This window comes from Megascapheus bottae, chromosome 16 (assembly GCF_031878675.1).
Source record: "Megascapheus bottae isolate mThoBot1 chromosome 16, mThoBot2.hap1, whole genome shotgun sequence".
NCBI classification, from domain to species: Eukaryota; Metazoa; Chordata; class Mammalia; order Rodentia; family Geomyidae; genus Megascapheus; species Megascapheus bottae.
In genome coordinates this window covers 51,342,455-51,359,386 of record NC_143524.1, presented here as the reverse complement: position 1 = coordinate 51,359,386, position 16,932 = coordinate 51,342,455, and the positions used below count along the sequence as shown (strand labels likewise).

General features: G+C 43.0%; 1 protein-coding gene and 1 non-coding gene across 2 annotated transcripts in view; one reads left to right on the top strand and one right to left on the bottom strand.

Moving 5' to 3' along the window:
* Positions 1-607: 607 nt before the first annotated feature.
* The window catches only part of Prcp (prolylcarboxypeptidase), a 59,053-nt gene continuing 42,728 nt past the window's right edge, over positions 608-16,932 (top strand). Inside the window, exon 1 of the mRNA XM_090348509.1 lies at positions 608-893. Coding sequence (XP_090204635.1) covers positions 726-893 — 168 coding nt within the window. The 5' untranslated portion in view covers positions 608-725. The remainder of the gene's footprint in view (positions 894-16,932) is intronic.
* On the bottom strand, positions 10,848-10,953 carry LOC150053563 (U6 spliceosomal RNA). Its single transcript, XR_016538196.1, has one exon. It is a non-coding gene; the product is annotated as a U6 spliceosomal RNA (small nuclear RNA).

The window sequence follows — 16,932 nt, the reverse complement described above, 5'->3', positions numbered from 1 at the left end:
GATGGCTACCGGAAGCACGGAGGGGCTGAGGGGCGGGCCCTCGTAGAGGGGCGGGGCCTGAGGAGGGGCGGGGCCGGCGGAGGGGCGGGGGCCGCGCGTGGGGTCCGGTTGCGCTGGCGGCGTGGGTGCTCCGGCTGGCCGCGGAACCGAGCGCCGTGGGAGCGGTTGGGCGGGCGTGGTGGTGACAGGTGCCCGGAACCGAGCCTTTCGAGTGGAGATGGGGATCTGTGGAGCCGCGCTGCGCTCCTGAGAACCTGCGTGGTTCCCGCGTCTCCGAGCCCGGATTCCCCTCCTCATGGGGAGCCGGGCGGGCGGGTGAGGGGGGGGGTGGTGGCCGTGCCTCCTGAGACCCCGGCGGGCCGGGCGCCGCAGGTTAGGACGGAGCGATCGGTGTCTGCGCTCTCGTGACCGGCCGACTCTAAGGAGCTGCCAATAAACTGTTGTGCCCGCCGTGGTGGTGTGAGCGTCGTCGGGGTCTGCGGGGGGCCGGGGTGTGGCCGGGGTGGGGTGGGGTGGGAGGGAGTGGCACGAGAGGGAAGTGGCGTGGAGGCGGCGCCCTCGGGGACGGTGGTGGAGGCGGCGGCGCGGGCTGTGGGCTTCCCGGGGGTGGAGCGGGTCTGCGACGGGCGGAGCTGCGGGGCTGGGCCGGGCTTCAGGCCGCGCGCTGCTGCGGCGGATCGCTCCTCCAGCCCGCCCGGTCCGCGTTGCCACCGCCGGCCAGAGCCATGGGTCCCCCGGGCCTGCTGCTGCTGCTCCTGCCTTTCCTGGCATCGGAGGCCGCTACCGCCGTCCACCCGGCTTTGAGGGCCCTCGGCACCCTCCACTTAAGAAACTACTCCCCACCCCACCCCACGAGAGCGAGGAACTACTCAGTTCGTTACTTCCATCAGAAGGTAAGGGGCGGGGTGGGGGGGTGCCGGGGCCCCGATCTCAACCGCCGGGGGCCGGAGCCCGCTCAGGGTCCTGACAACCCCCGGCCCCATGCCACGGAACCTCTTCTGCCCGTGGTTCACACCGTCCAACAGGTGGTCAGGTCCGTCTGCTCACCGTGGATCCTGCCCTTACCGGTCATTTGAGAGCCATCCTAGCGCTCCGCGAATCTCTCTCAGCCTAGATCTTTCTTTTAATCTCGTTCCTGAACTTTTCCTTCTTCGAGGATACCTCAATCCAAACTCCTTGCACTTTCTCCACATCTAAACTCCTTGGACTTTGACCATCTCTGGCTCCTGCCAAAAGGCAACCCTGACCGGGAATCATGCCTTTTCCTAGTAGATAATGTAGAGTAGTATTGCAAAGCGGCAGCCTGTCTAATCAGCATCAGCTAGAAGTTGATTTTATGCTCCCCACTTTAAAATTTTTTTGACAGTTCCTCTTTTTTTTATATATATATATGACTAAACCCATACAGCCTGTACTCATTAAGTTTTAGGCACTGGTCAGTTTTTGAGGTGTGGCAGGGTCCCTGTCTCCAGTCTGGAATTGTAGATTAGTTTGCCCTTGTTGATTGTGGGGCTGATACTATTGTTTGAATTTAGGACCTCATGTTCTCCCTTGGCATTTTTGCACATAAATTTGAGCCAACATCCACTTCCTGCTTCATTTTTTTTTTCCCTCTCTCAGACTTTCTGCCTTTTGTTTTTTTTTTTGGCCAGTTAATTGGAGATAAGACTTATCTCGGATTTGTCTGCCCAGGCTGGCTTTGAACTGCAATCCTTAAATCTCAGTTTGAATAGCTAGGATTTTAGGCTTGGGACACTGGCTTTCTGCTGAGAATTATAACACACACACACACACACACACACACACACACACACACAAAACAACCAAAAACTCCCACATTTCCATGAATACATCAAAATTAGGAGTTATGATAATAAATTTTATAATACAAAATTTATCTATCTTCAGAGACTGGTAAGTTTTGCACAGCTATTTGCAGTATTTTATTACTAAAAGTAAAATTGAAGGTAAAACTATTGGAATAGAAGATCAATCTATATATCTGGGAATGATGAAGAGAAACAATCAACAGAAAAACTACAAGGGAATTAATGGCTTATTCCTGATCTGTAGTTCTTTTTTTTTTTTTCCTGCCAGTCCTGGGACTGGGCTCAGGGCCTGAGCACTGTCCTTGGACTTTCTCAAGGCTAGCACTCTACCACTTGAGCCTCAGCACCACTTCCAGCTTTTTGCTATGTATGTGGGGTACTGAGGAATCGAACCCGGGTCTTTGTGCATGCTAGGCAAGCACTCTACCTCTAGGCCAAACTCCCAGCCCCTGATCTGTAGTTCTTTGTTTCAGTTTCTTTTGCTGGCCCTTTCACTCGTTAGAAATACAATTTAAAAGTGGTTTTTTGTCTACTTTAGGTGGTTTCCAAATTGTGTTTGGGTTTACTTAGCTTACCTTTGCCTAGTTCTGTATTACTTTTGTACTTTAGACACCCATTCCCCATATATACTTATTACCATAATAATTTCCTTACATCAGCTCTAATTGACTTTTATTACATTACAAAAACTTTACACATATCTTTTCATTATATACTCAGAGTAGTTGTCCATTGCTGGACCATGGATTTTTCGTTTGGACTGGGTGTAACTTAAATTTAATTTGTAGTGATTGGGATCAAACTAAGGCCTTGCAAATATGAAGCAAACATCACTAGGCACATCTCTAGCCTTTGGCTTTTATTTGAGATATAGAGCCTTACTATGGAGCTCAGGATGGCCTTGAACTTAGTAATTTTCCTGCCTCTGACTCCCATGCTTGGGAATTATGGGTGTGCATTACTATACCAAACTTTTCTATGCCTTTAATAATAAAATTATTAAGGCTCAGTTAAGATTTTATTTTCAACAGACATTATCATGGTTTGTTATATCTGTCCTGGTCACAAGCTTGCCCATCTCTCTCTCTTTTTTGGGGGAGGGGTGGCTCATGGGGCTTGAACTCTGGGTCTGGGCATTGTTCCTGAACTCTTCAGCTCAAGGCTGCTGCCCTACACCAAGCCACAGCCCCACTTTTCATTTTCTAGAGATTAATTGGAGATAAGAGTCTCAGGATCTTTAGTGTGAGCTGGCTTTGAGTCTTGATTCTCAGATCTCAGCCTCCTGAGTAGATAGGATTAAAGGCATGAGCTACTTCACCCCGCCCTGCCCTGCTTCTATCTCTTTCCTATCTTTCTTTACTGGCCCATGAAGGGCCTTTTATGGAATGGCTTCTGTAAATAGACTTAATCCATGGAGTTGTCTATCCACTCCTTAGCATTCTTTCATAACTATGATTGCAGATAAAGACTGAAGCTTGCTGGCAGTGAATCTATTGGTGCTCACTGCGCAACACCAACTTGCCTTTCCAGCTTGGTGCCTTGAGGTAGCCTCCCACACGCTGGCCCAACTCTCTCACACTTCCTCTTAGCAACATGAACCAGCAGATTCCTGTGAAATTTATTCCTGGAAAAATCCTGTCTGCAATGCCACCTCTCCTCTACACTTAATTCATTCCTGTCTTTTTTTTTTTTTCCAGTCCTGGGTCTTGAACTCAGAGCCTGAGCACTCTCCTTGGGCTTTCTCAAGGCTAGAGCTCTACCACTTGAGCCACAACATCACTTCTCACTTTTTTCTATGCATGTAGTACTGAGGACTTGAACCCTGGTCTTTGTGCATGCTAGGCAGGCACTCTACCACTAGACTAACCTCCTGGTCTCATCCTTGTCTTCTTTAGGGAAAATTAGTTTGTCCTTTTTCATTTTCCCCACAAACTAGTTTCTCTGTGTGTCTCTCCAGCTATATTGCACGCTTTAGTTCCCAGGAAAGCTTATTTAAAAAGTAAGGGTCTTCCATTTCCAGTTTTGGAGGAGGGTTGGAGAAGGACCAGCACATATCTAACACAGAGATGGCAAGAACAAGCAGCTCCTAAAACCTCAAGCAGCAGACCATGGAAATGAGTGAAATATGGCTTTGAAGCAGAAACAAAACGATGAGGACTTTTAGGGAGAAAAGTGTATTGGGGAGAGGTGGAAAGTCTTGTTTGCTTATTGTATCATCAAGGAATATGGCAAAAAGCATTTCTTATGCCTGAGAGCGCGGTGACCCTTGATTCTTATTTAACAACTGGATTCCATGTCATTGCCTCTCTTGCCACCTATGGCTAGAAGGAAGTGTTTTGGAACATGTTAAACATTTAGAATACATATTTGCTGGGTGAGGTAAAAGAGCCTGTAATCCCAGACCTTGGAAAGCAGAGATAGTAGGACTGCACATTTAAGACCAGACACACACACACACACACACACACACACACACACACACACACACACACACGCATATGTGTTACACATTTGCCAATCCTGGGCCTTGAACTCAGGGTCTGAGCACTGTCCTTGGGCTTTCTCAAGGCTAGAGCTCTACCACTTGAACCACAGTACCACTTCCAGATTTTTCTGTGTATGTGGTACCGAGGAATTGAACCTGGGTCTTCGTGCATGCTAAGCAAGCATTCTACCACTAGGCCAAACTCACAGTCCCCACACTTATATGTTTAAAACAAACACACACAAAGGAATAAACTAGTAGTGATCCACACATGTAATTGCAATCTGAGGAGAATGACACAGGAGGCATTGAGACCAGCCTGGGCTAAAATAGCCACAAAAGCACAAAGCAGGCTGGGAATATAGCCTAGTGGTAGAGTGCTTGCCTAGCATACATGAAACCCTGGGTTCGATTTCTCAGTACCACATAAACAGAAAAAGCCGGAAGGGGTACTGTGGCTCCTTGAGCAAAAGAAGTTCCAGGACAGTTGCCCAGGCCCTGAGTTCAAGCCCCAGGACTAGGGGGGGAAAAAAAAAGCTCTGGGGCAGGGTCTAGGCCCCAAGGTCAAGGTCTAGAATCAGCACAATAAGTAAATAGACCAATAAGCAATGAAGCACTGCTCTTACTAGCCAGGTATGATAGAAATCCCATTATGACCCAGGCACCACAGGTACCCAGAGTGACGTGGGCACATCCTTCCTCTGGTATCCTTATGCAGTTATGTCAGGTAAAAACAAATCAAATACTCCTACTAATCTACTAACCCAACAGTTGAGGATTTTTTTTTTTTTTTTTTGGCCAGTCCCTTCCTGGGGCTAGAAATCAGGGCCTGGGCTCTGTCCCCAAGTCTCTTTGTGCTCAAGGCAGCACTCTATCACTTGAGCCACAGTGCCACTTCTGGCTTCTTCTGAGTAGTTTATTGGCTATAAGAATCACACAGACTTTTCTGCCCAGGCTGGCTTCCAACCACTATCCTCAGATCTCAGCCTCCTGAGTAGCTAGATTATCGGTGTGAGCCACTGACTGATTGTGGAAGTTTTGTAAATCCAAATCTGCTGGTTAGGCAGTCTGCTGGCTCAATTGGCCTTCTTGCTAAAAGTTACTCAGGCCTTAAACTGATTGGATAAGGCTCAACCAAATTGGGAGAGCAGTCTCCTTGACTCAGGGTCCATTGATTTATGTGTTAGTTACATCCAAAACAAATCCCCCACTTTCTTGAACATATCCAAGATAGTGTTGGACTCACTATCAGGGCATCATGGCCTGACAAGTTGACAAATAAAAAGTAGCCATCACATCTACCAACGTTCTCAGTATTAAATGGGGTGACATTGAAAATAACATGCACAGAGTCTGGAACATGGAAAAAAATTAGAGGAACTTAATAAAGAAAGTGCTAGTTTCTCTCCTTCTCTGTCCTAAAACCACATTCTTCCTAGTGATTTTGCATTTCTGACTGATCCACATATGTGACTGCTGTGGTAATTAATGGCTCTTCTGGAAACCAGTGGTCCGTCTTATGTAGCAGACTATTCCTGTTTAACTCCACGTATTTGCGTTAGAAGTCTCTTGCATCTTGGATCAACATTATACTCAGGGCCACTGCATTTTGCAGGCCTCCACAACTCCTTCCGTAGTGTCAGGGTAATCATGTGATTGTGGTAAGTTGTTTTGACTTATTTACCGTTTTTTTTCAGTTTCTGTCTGGGTTCCTCTTTCTACTTTTGCCACACAGCCTTGGTGTCTAGTGAAATGTATCTGCTTTGGGTGCACTAGAAGAACATTAATATTGACCTTTTTCTTTTTTCTTTCCTCTTTGTATTTCTCCCCTTCTCGTGATTGGTTTGTACTGATGGACTTGCTCTTGGGCCTGGAGTTTACAATTATAAATATGTGAATTCTGAAATGATTTTGTTCTTGGATTATAGTCTTAGTGGTCATGTAACCCATCTCTTAGATGTGATGGATTGACTTTGATCTAAATTATGGTGAGACTTGATAGAACTTGCATATGATAGTAGTTAAGAGCAACAGTCTTCAGAGACCACCTTGAGAATGAATTTTGTTTTTGCCATTACCTAAGTAACTTGTCAAATTACTCTGAGGCAGCTGATTTTATGGTCAGCAAAATAGGTATAATGATACTTCCCATTCACAGATTTGCTGTGGAATGAAGGGGTATGTTTGTGTTAACTTGCACAATGCGTATCTTAGCAGTCAATGAATATTTAATTATTATTTATGTTATGCAGTTTCTCAATGTGTTTGTTTACTACCTCTCTATTCAGATTATAATAGTTAAATAATTTCTAAAAGTTATTCTGTAAAATATGCAATTGAATGCCTCTGTTCATAAATAACATATATATATATATATATTTTGCCAATCCTGGGGCTTGTACTCATGGCCTGAGCACTGTCTTTGGCTTTCCTCAAGGCTAGAGCTCTACCACTTGAGCCACAGTGCTACTTCTGCTTGCTTTTTTCAGAAGTTTATCAAAGATAAGATTCTATGGACTTTCCTGTCCAGGCTGGCTTCAAACTAATCCTCAGATCTCAGCATCCTGAGTAGCTAGGATTACAAGCCTGAGCCACGAGGTGTCTGGACAGATCCACATCTTATAAAGTATATTTACATTGAAAATTAGCTATTCTACCTCTGATATAATGTTTATGTATGGCAAAGAACATATTTAAAATTTTAAAATGTTCTTGATTATAGGCAGATTAGGGAAGAAAAAAGTATTATAAGTAATGAAAAGACTTCAACAATATTTTTATTATCCTTCAGAAGTTTTACAAAGGAGCAGATCAGTTTATGAATACGATGCATCTTAAATAACATCACCCTCTTATCATTCTCCCCCATCTCTCCTAACCTTATCCTTCCCTCCAATTTTCTTAATTTTGCAGGAGAGACGTTGAATATTATGACTATCTTCTCTACTTCCTGTCTTCATTAGTCTATCTCTCTTCCTTTGTCACCCCTCCCCCTACCTTTCAAGTATCAGTTTCCTGGTATTCATTTTGCTGGACTGTGAGTTAATTTTTCTTGGGAATTACACCATTTGAATTCTCCCTTGCAAGTAACTTATTTTGGTTAATACATTTGTGTACGCTTGCACGCAACTTGACAATATTTCTTACTTAACTCCATTCTGGTGCCTTTTATAATGTCTACATCTTGGTAGTTCTTTTTATATTTTTTGTCTTTTTGACATGGTGATTCTTAATAAAATTTTTTGAATGGGGGAATAAAGATGAGCCTAAATTGCAATAAAGAGTAATACACAGAAGAATAAAATGAATTACACAACCTAGAAGTGTCTAATACATTGGTAATGATTAACGCCTATTATTTATTGAAAATTTTACCTGCCCACTCACTTACTTAATCCCTATTACCATCCCATGAGGTAATTATTGTTAGTTCCATTTTTTAATATTTGGTGCTTCTGAGGTTTGAACTCAGGGCCCTGCACTTACTAAGCTGGTTATTTTCAAGTAGAATACCTGACTAACAAGGGGAAGGACCTAGCTAGCCCTCTAGCCCAGTACTGCCCAGAGTCTCCAGGCAAAAAACCCCAAACAAACAAAAAAACCTCCGTAATTTTAGTGATTGAATCCAAGAAAAATATATGAGTCTTGCTGTATTTCCAATGGAGTGAGGAGTCTCTACTTTTTCACTCAGAGATTGGGTGGTTGATGAAGGCTTCTTGTCAGCATGTTTTCATGGCTGTATCTCTGGAAAAGGAATGTGGAAGGTCTACCATCAATACTTGCCAATGATACCCACCATCTTCTTTCCCAGTTCCTTGGAACAGAACTGGTTACATGACTCCACCTAATCCCAGAGCGGGAGACAGAAAATGCTGGTGTTGGAGTGCCTCGAAGAAGAGATGGCACTAATGATTATCTGACTCTACCAGTCACTTCTCCACCTGTCTGCCTACTTGATGCTTCTTTTCCATATCAGGCACTGGGCTTGGTCCAGGGGAGGTGGAGATGCTTCCATTTGGAACGACCTCATATTGGAGAATTGTCTAGACTCAAACTTGAATCTGAAAAACATGGAAAAGCACTCAAAAGTTTTGTAATTTCTTAGTGTTCATATGGCTATAAGGTGTGTCTCTTTAAGTAAGGTGTGTCTGAGTAAGATGATATATATATATATATGTTAAGACACATGATAACAAGGAACTTGTTTATATTTATTCAATAATTTAAAACACTGCAAATATGTGATAGACTTTAACTTTCTTTTTTTTTTTTTTGTCGTTCATGGGGCTTGAACTCTGGGCCTGGGCACTGCCTTACTCCATGAGCCACTGCACCACTTCCGGTTTTCTGGTGGATAAGAGTCTCATGGACTTTAGTGCCTGGGCTGGCTATGAACCATGATCCTTAGATCTCAGCCTAAGTAGCTAGGATTACAGGTGTGAGCTACTGCGCTCGGCAATAGCTTTATTTCTCACAGCCTTCCCCTCTTTCCTACCTTTTCTCCTTTCTTTAGTGCTCAGGCTGGCTTTGAACCATTATCTTCAAATCTCAGCCTCCTGAAGAGCTAGGATTATAGGTGTGAGCCACCTCGCCCGGCCCACTAAGTTTTTTTTTTTTTCTGTGGGTCATGGGGCTTGAACTTGGCCTGAGTGCTGTCCCTGAGCTCTTCAGCTTAAGGCTACCACCCTACCCTTGAGCCAAGCCCCACTTCCCATTTTCTAGAGGTTAATTGGAGATAAGAGTCTCAGGTCCTTTTGTGCCCGGGCTGGCTTTCAACCTTGATCCTCAGATCTCAGCCTCCGGAGTAGCTAGGATTACAGGCGTGAGCCACCGCCCTGTTCCCCAGAGTATTTTTTAAGAGATAGCCGAGAGGAGTAGAGAGATTCGAGGCACAGTATGAGATAAAGAAGAGCAGAGGATGACTGCAGGACAATCCGTTGGAAGATGGGATTGCTGTTTTCTGTGATGCAGAAGGCTGCAAAAGTAAGGGAAGGAGATGCAGAACTTGCTTCCAGACATGATATTTGAGTTGGGTTCAGAAGAAAGGTGGAAAGAGAGGGAAAATGGCCAATTAAGACACCCAGACCTTTCTTTTGTGTCCATGTATCTAAAAATACAACTTCAGGTACACAGCAGGAAGGAGGAGGAGGTGCAGAAATTTTGAACTTCATATTTACAAAAGAAAAACATATCAGGCAAAATGATAGTGTAGGGAGAGTCTCCTTCCTCTCAGGGCCTGGGGGAAGCCCCATAGGCATTCTGCCTATACCAGACACTGGAGACTACAGGTATACAGTCCCTGTGACTCTGGGTGCGTAATCCAAACATAACAAGCCAATAAATAAGATGGCAAATGACAATGCTTGAAGGAAATAAGCGGGATGAAATATGTATACTTTCACATGAGGAAGGTTTTTATGAGGAAGGGACATCGGACCTGAGAGGAAGGAGAAATGAAACCCCTCTGCCTTGAAATATCAGTTCTGTGTGGCTCTTCTTTCTCCTGTGGTCCTGTGATCAGTTTGGGTCACTCCTGTCCTTATCTGTTATTTTTCACTGGTGTGGGTGTGGCCCCTGTGGCAGTCATCTATTACTGCTCCCACACTCCCAGCTTTCTGCAGAGCCCCTTCTAGCCTGCTTCCCTGGGTTGTCACCTCTCTGCTATTCTGGTCACTCTTCTGCTCAGAGCCTATATCAGTCTTTATTGTTTGCTGTATTATTCACAGCCTTTCACTATGACCCCAGCCCACCTTTTGCTTATCTATTCTCCACACAGGCTTTCCTGTCACTGTTCTTTAGCCCACATTGTTCCCTTTGTCTGGAATGTCTGTTGACCTCTAGCTGCTTTATCATTCCCATTCGAGTCTTTTTTTTTTTTTTTTTTTTTGGTGGGTCATGGGGCTTCAACTCTGGGCCTGGGCATTGTCCCTGAGCTCTTCAGTTCAAGGCTAGTGCTCTACCCTTTGAACCACTTCTGGTTTTCTAGTGGTTAATTGGAGATAAGAGTCTCATGGTTCCAGGGCTGGGTTGAACATGGATCCTCAGATCTCAGCCTCTTGAATAGCTAGGATTATAGGCATGAGTCACCAGTGCCTGCTAAAGTGAACATCCAAGTGAATATTCACAGCATATTTTTCCAATTAAAAAAGTCATTCTTGGGTTGAGAAGGTGGCTTAGGGCCTAGCATGCACGAAGCCCTGGGTTCAATTCCTCATTACCACATATACAGAAAAAGGCAGATGTGGTGCTGTAGCTTGAGTGGTAGAGCACTAGCCTTGAGTAAAATAAACTCAAAGACAGTGTCAAGGCGCTGAGTCAAGCCCCAGGACTGGCAAAAAATAAAGCCATTCTTACTTTTAAATGGCAATTCTAGACATAATACAAACTATTTGTACATGTGTTTGGCAGTGGTTTCAGTTTTAGGAAATGTGTGCTGGTTATACTTACAAAATATATGAATAATAAACCAAAACTCCACTTCCTTCAGACTCTTGCTTAGCACTTACACATGTACATTATCCTTACTTTTTTTTTAAAATATGGAACGCTTCATGAATTTCCGTGTATCCTTGTGTGGGGGACATGCTAATCTTCTATGCTTCATTCCAATTGTAGTATATGTGCTGCCGAAGCAAGCACCATCCTTACATTTTTTTAATTAAAGAATTTATTAACATTGATTTTTACATCATATTTCAAATGATGTATTTAACAAACAAGTATTCAAGAAGGGAATCTCTATATACAAGCACTGGCACTTAGATTTTAGAATATAATTAAAATTAGGCTGAGGGTTTGTATGTCATAGATTTGTATTAATCTATTTAATAAAACATTATGTTTATAGAGTCATAAACTTTATACCTATGTAGCTGTGTTTATATTTTTAATACCATGTCCATAGTATTGGGTATGTGGTATGTATATACAATGAAATTCTACATAGCCAACAGACAAGATAAAATAACGGCATTCGCAGGGAAGTGGATGAATCTAGAGCGAATCATGTTGAGTGAGACAAGTCAAGACCAAAGGAACAAAAGGCTCATGGTATCCTTAATATGTGGCTATTAGATCGAAACAGTACAAGAGCGAGGACTCATTATTTGTGTACCCAATCCTTACTTTTTTAATTAAAATTTTTGTTGTTATTAAGGTGATGTACAAAGGAGTTACTGTTTCATGTCAGGTAATGAGTAACTTCCTTTTAGGGCAGTATCACCTCTTCCTGCTTCCATCCCCACCCACAAATTGTATTTATTCAACATCTTGTCTACTGAGTACAACGGCTGTATTTGCTCACCCTTTGTTTTTAAATTTTTGTGGATCAGAAAATGAGCCTGAAGACATGGAGTAACTTATTCAAGTTCAGATAGCTATTAAATAAAGAAGTTGGCCCTCAGACATGGGGCTATCTTCTAATTATAATCCTTTTCCTACTCATAGAACATTGTGGTTTCCAGAAGTAGAAAGTATATGTGTGTGTGTGTGTGTGTGTGTGTGTGTTTTGCCAGTGCTTGGGTTTGAATTCAGGGGCCTAGGCACTGTCCTTGGGCTTTCTCAAGGTAGTGCTCTACCACTTGAGCTACAGCATCACTTCTGGTATTTTCTGTGTATGTGGTACCAAGGAATCAAACCCCGGGCTTCATGCATGCTAGGCAAGCATTCTACCACTAGGCCATACTCCTGGCCAGAAAAGGTTTTTAAAGGTTCTTAAAATTTGTTTTAAATAGCCGGTGTGGTGGCTCATGTCTGTAATCCTAGCTACTCAGCCGGCGGAGATCTGAGGATTAAGATTCAAAGCCAGGCCGGGCACAAAAGGACCTGAGACTCTTATCTCCAGTTAACCTCTAGAAAATGGGAAGTAGGGCTTGGCTCAAGGGTAGGGTGGTAGCCTTGAACTGAAGAGCTCAGGGACGGTGCCCAGGCTGAGTTCAAGCCCTATGAACCACAGAAAAAAAAATTGTTTTAATACCATTGGTCTGAGATGCATTTTCTAAGTGTGTGTGTGGGGGGGTGGAGGTGGTTGTGGTATTTAAGCCTTTGCTATGACTGGCGTTTTTTTTTAACCCTTTAAAAGCTGTTATTGTGAAGGTGGTGTACAAAGGGGTTACATTTACATAGGTCAGATAATGAGTTCAGTTCTTTTTGAACAGTGTCACCTCTTCCCTTATTTTCTCCCAGTTACTTCCCTCCTGACCCCCCACAAGTTGTCCAGTTCATTTTCAGCACAGTGTCCAGTGAGTATCACAGCTGCATTTGTTCACCCTAAGTCCCACCATTTCTGTGCTCCACATTACACTTCCCCAAACAGATAAACTGGCACTTTTTGTAGACTTTCCTGATAAGCACATGATTAGTATGTTTGGCCCGTCATTGTGATTTAATAACCCAATTTTAAAAAAGGAATTAGAAAACGAACAATAGCTTTGATTCATCCAATAAGAAAGTAAGGAAGTACTTGTTATCCTTTGCCAGTAAATTTTTATTTTTACACAGTTTGAGCCATGGGGTCACGCTGCAGACACTGTCCTTTAAAGCTGTCGGAAACCTCTGCCACTTCCTCACACCAATGGCTTCTTCCGCTGAGGGAGCTGCTCTAGTGGAAAAGCCAGGGCGACAACTCTCCTTGGTGCTGAACAGCTTCCTTTCCCTGGATCAAAACGCCAGCCTGGCTCTTTTGTGGTTATTTGGATATGGAATCTGATAAACTTTTCTGCCCAGATTGGCTTTGAATCACAATCCTCAGATCTTAGTCCCCTGTGGAGGTAGGATTGTAGGCATGAGCCACTGAGGTCCAGCTGAACAATTGGCTTTAAATGACTATCAACAGGTTATGGAGACAGATATATATATATATATATATATATATATATATATATATACACACATATATATATATATATACCATTTGTGGTATATATGTCTCTCTCTATATACAAATATATATTCCCCCATCCCTCCACCCTCCTTACCTCCCACTCCCAGTCTTGGGGCTTAATCAGGGCACTGTCCCAAAGCTTCTATTTGCTTAAGGCTAGCACTCTACCACTAGAGCTGCAGAGCCATTTCCAGCTTTTTTTGTTTATATGGTACTGAGAAATTAAACCCAGGGCTTCATGCATGCTAGGCAAGCACTTTACCACTAAGCCACATTCTCAGCTCTATATATGTGTGTATATGTGTGTGTGTGGGGGTGGGGGAGGAGTGTTTCTATATATAAAAGACATTTCTATATAGAAACATTTATATATATAATGTTTCTGTGTAATATGTTAATATTAGCATATTTTATATAATATGTTTATAATATGTATGTATACATTTCTGTATGTAGATTTAAAAGGGAAACATTGCTATTGAAGTAGCTTATGTCCTTAGGCCTGAAGCCTGACAGAAATTACACACTTTATCCCCTCGGGAGAAAGACCCCTGACCTCAGAACTGTTGCTTGCTTAAGCAGATTTTTATAAATAATACAGTTCAGCAAGTTTCTTTTTTAGCTTTTACTTTATTTTTTCCATGTATTTTTTTATTGTGAATAATAGAAGGGTTACATTATATTCACCAGATAGAAGGTACATTACTTCACATACATTGATACCCTTCAGCAAGTTCTTTAAAAAAAAAAAAAATTGCCTCAGACTGTTCCAGCCCTGTATTTTAGAAAGTAAGTGTAAATTTACCAACAATGATTCATTTCACTTCTGCAACACAACAGAAGGGAAAAAAATGCAGTTTGTGTGTTTAAAAGAGTAGCTCTGAACTGTCTTGGCCTGGTTTTATGGCGCATGGAGGCCTCCATAAACACTTCTTTGATTTGGCTTAGTTGTGGTGTCCTTTGTTTTCTTGCTGATTGGGTCACTTGAGTCTGTGCTGTGCATCTCGGTGACTCTGAGGGCAGCAGCCTCCCACCTTTCTTACCAGAGACTGACCAACATGAGCACCAAGGCTCGTCTCTGCTGTAGGAGAGCTGGAGTTGATGTTGTGCTGCATGCTCAGTGAAGCAGGACAGCTTGATTCTCCATCATCCCTTGCTCACCTCGTGTCGGCTTAGAGAATGCTGTGATTTTGAGATCCACCTTTGTGATGTTGATCAGATGAATTGTACTCACAAATGGACATGCTGAACTAAAACCTCAACTATTGAAAGATAATAATCATCAAAATCCCCAAACAACAACACAAAGATCAACCTTGAAAAAAATTACTAGGGGAAAAAAAAAACATCTCTGATATGGACTATTATGTGTGCCAGGCATTCCACATTAGTCACCTCATAATTGTGTACATGCTACTGTGTTATTGGCTTATCTGATGTCCCCTTCCGTGCCCTGCCCTGCCTGCCTGCCCTGCCCTTACCCTGTCTTTGAGCTTCAGTTCAGGCCAGCTGCACTGTGGGGTATTTCCTCTTTCCCTTCCAGTCCAGCCTTACTGGACTCTACTTAAACCCCACTTCTTCAATTGACTGATGCTGGTATAAGCTATCTTTCCTCTAGTTCCCTATTACTTACTATCTGCAGCATTTATTTAACTATTACCTGTGTTCTACTGGGTGAGTTGCCTGAAAAGAAATTGTATCTCAGAGTGTTCTTCAAGTAGAATTATCACACTCATAAGGGCGTAAAGATTCAGCCATTTAGATAAATAAAAAAATAGAATTAATTTCAAATTCTGAAGCTTGGTTGCTCACTAGTATGCAAGTTTATTAAAAAAAAAAAGAAAACCTGCTCAGCTGAGTTTCTGACACACTATTGATTTACAATGTTGATTTTGCTAATATTGACCTAACTGTATAGGCCTACAAAGGTGGACATTTCTTTCATAATAAAGATGGGTTGGAGGTGTGGCTAATTGATAGAGTGCTAGCCAATGAGGGAAAGCAGCAGGAACCCAGCTCAAGTCCCTGTCTGTGACCTTGGTTGGGTGGGGGTCGAGGGAGAGGGAAGGAGGGAGGGAGAGAAAGGAAAAGAAATAACTAACCCATCATAGGTGGGAACAGCACACATTCATTTCCTTCTCTTTAGTTTTTACTCTAGTTGTTTTTGTTTTTGTTGTTTTAGACTATAATCCTATTTCTTCTGGGCAGTTGGGATTATAGATGTGAATTGTCATTCCTAGCTTGTTGATTGAGATATGGTCTCACTGACATTTTGCCTGGGCTGGCTTAAAGATTCACTTTTTCCTATCTCATCCCTGCACAATTGAGATTACTACCATGAGCCCTCAGTTTATGCCCTTCCTTAGGTGTTCTTTTTTTTTTTTAAATTTATCATCTTATTTTTCCTCCCAGAATTCATGTGCTTGAGAGAGTTCCCTGAGGTTTTCTGACTTGCTTTGTGCTTCCAAACACTAACAAGAGTGAACAAAACACCAGAGAGAGACTTGCATCTTTGTTCAATGCGCATCTGTTTAGTGGATGACTAAAAAGACCATCTCCGAAGTGGAGGATTCCATGAAGTTTGAGGCTAGGGGATGGAAACACTACCCCTTGTGAATAGTTGTAATTATCTTGTTATTATGGGATGCAAGAATGTAATTGTAAAACCAGGGGTCCTGTACTGTTGGCAGACTATAATTACTGGCCCTGAGTCAATTTGCTTCAGAATATGCTGCTGCTTTTCCACCGATTTACTTGTTTATTTATTTACTCTTTGTGGAAGAGTTTTCCCTAGTTGTACTCTTTTCTATATTGAACAGTTCCTTAGTTTTGCTTGCCTCAATAAACACAGAAGTGTACCTGTGTTTCACTTTCACCAGAATCACATGCCAAATCTGAAAATGTCCATGTGGTTGTGATGTCTTTTTATTAATACCACACTACACAACACTTGATGGCAATCAATCATCAGCTTGTTTGTTATAATCTGACCAAGTTTTGGGCCTTTGCTGTGCTCATACTTGTACATACACTCCCTGGAATGTTGGTAGCTCTGTGAGGGAAGTGTTAATAGCCTCTTTTATAAATAAGGCAACACAGATTCAGACGTGGGAAGAGTTTGACAGACCAGGACATCTTCTAGTTAGAAATGTGCCACAGTCAGCATTGCATGCAGTGACTCTTGCCACAGAGCAGGGTGGCTGCGATGCTGGAAACTGAAAGAGCATGGGAGGAGACGAAGGAATACCCTCTGTGGGGCCTAGACTTGTCCTAGCAGGCTGTGCAGAGGAGACAGAACTGGGGTGGGATGGCGGGGTGGGGGTGGGGGCGATTGGAGGATGAGATCGCCTTTTGCAAGACGTTCTGTTTGGAGGAAATCCAGCTATCTGTTCTACCACAGATTTCTAAGATACAAATGGGGAGATGGACAATGTGGAGAAGAGGAGGGTCCCAGGACAGGCCTCAGCTCCTTGGGGTTTGCCTTTAATCTATCTCTGCAGCCACCACTTGGTTAGGTTGTTTCTCCTCTTTGCTTTTTTTTTTTTTTTGTTTGTTTGTTTTTTTGCTAGTCCTGGGGCTTGAACTTAGGTCCTGGGCACTGTCCCTGAGCTTCTGTTTGTTCAAGGCTCATGCTCTACCACTTGAGCTACAGCTCTACTTCCCACTTTTTCTATGACTAATTGGAGATAAGAGTCTCATGGACTTTCCTGCTTCAGGTGGCTTTGAACTACGGTCTT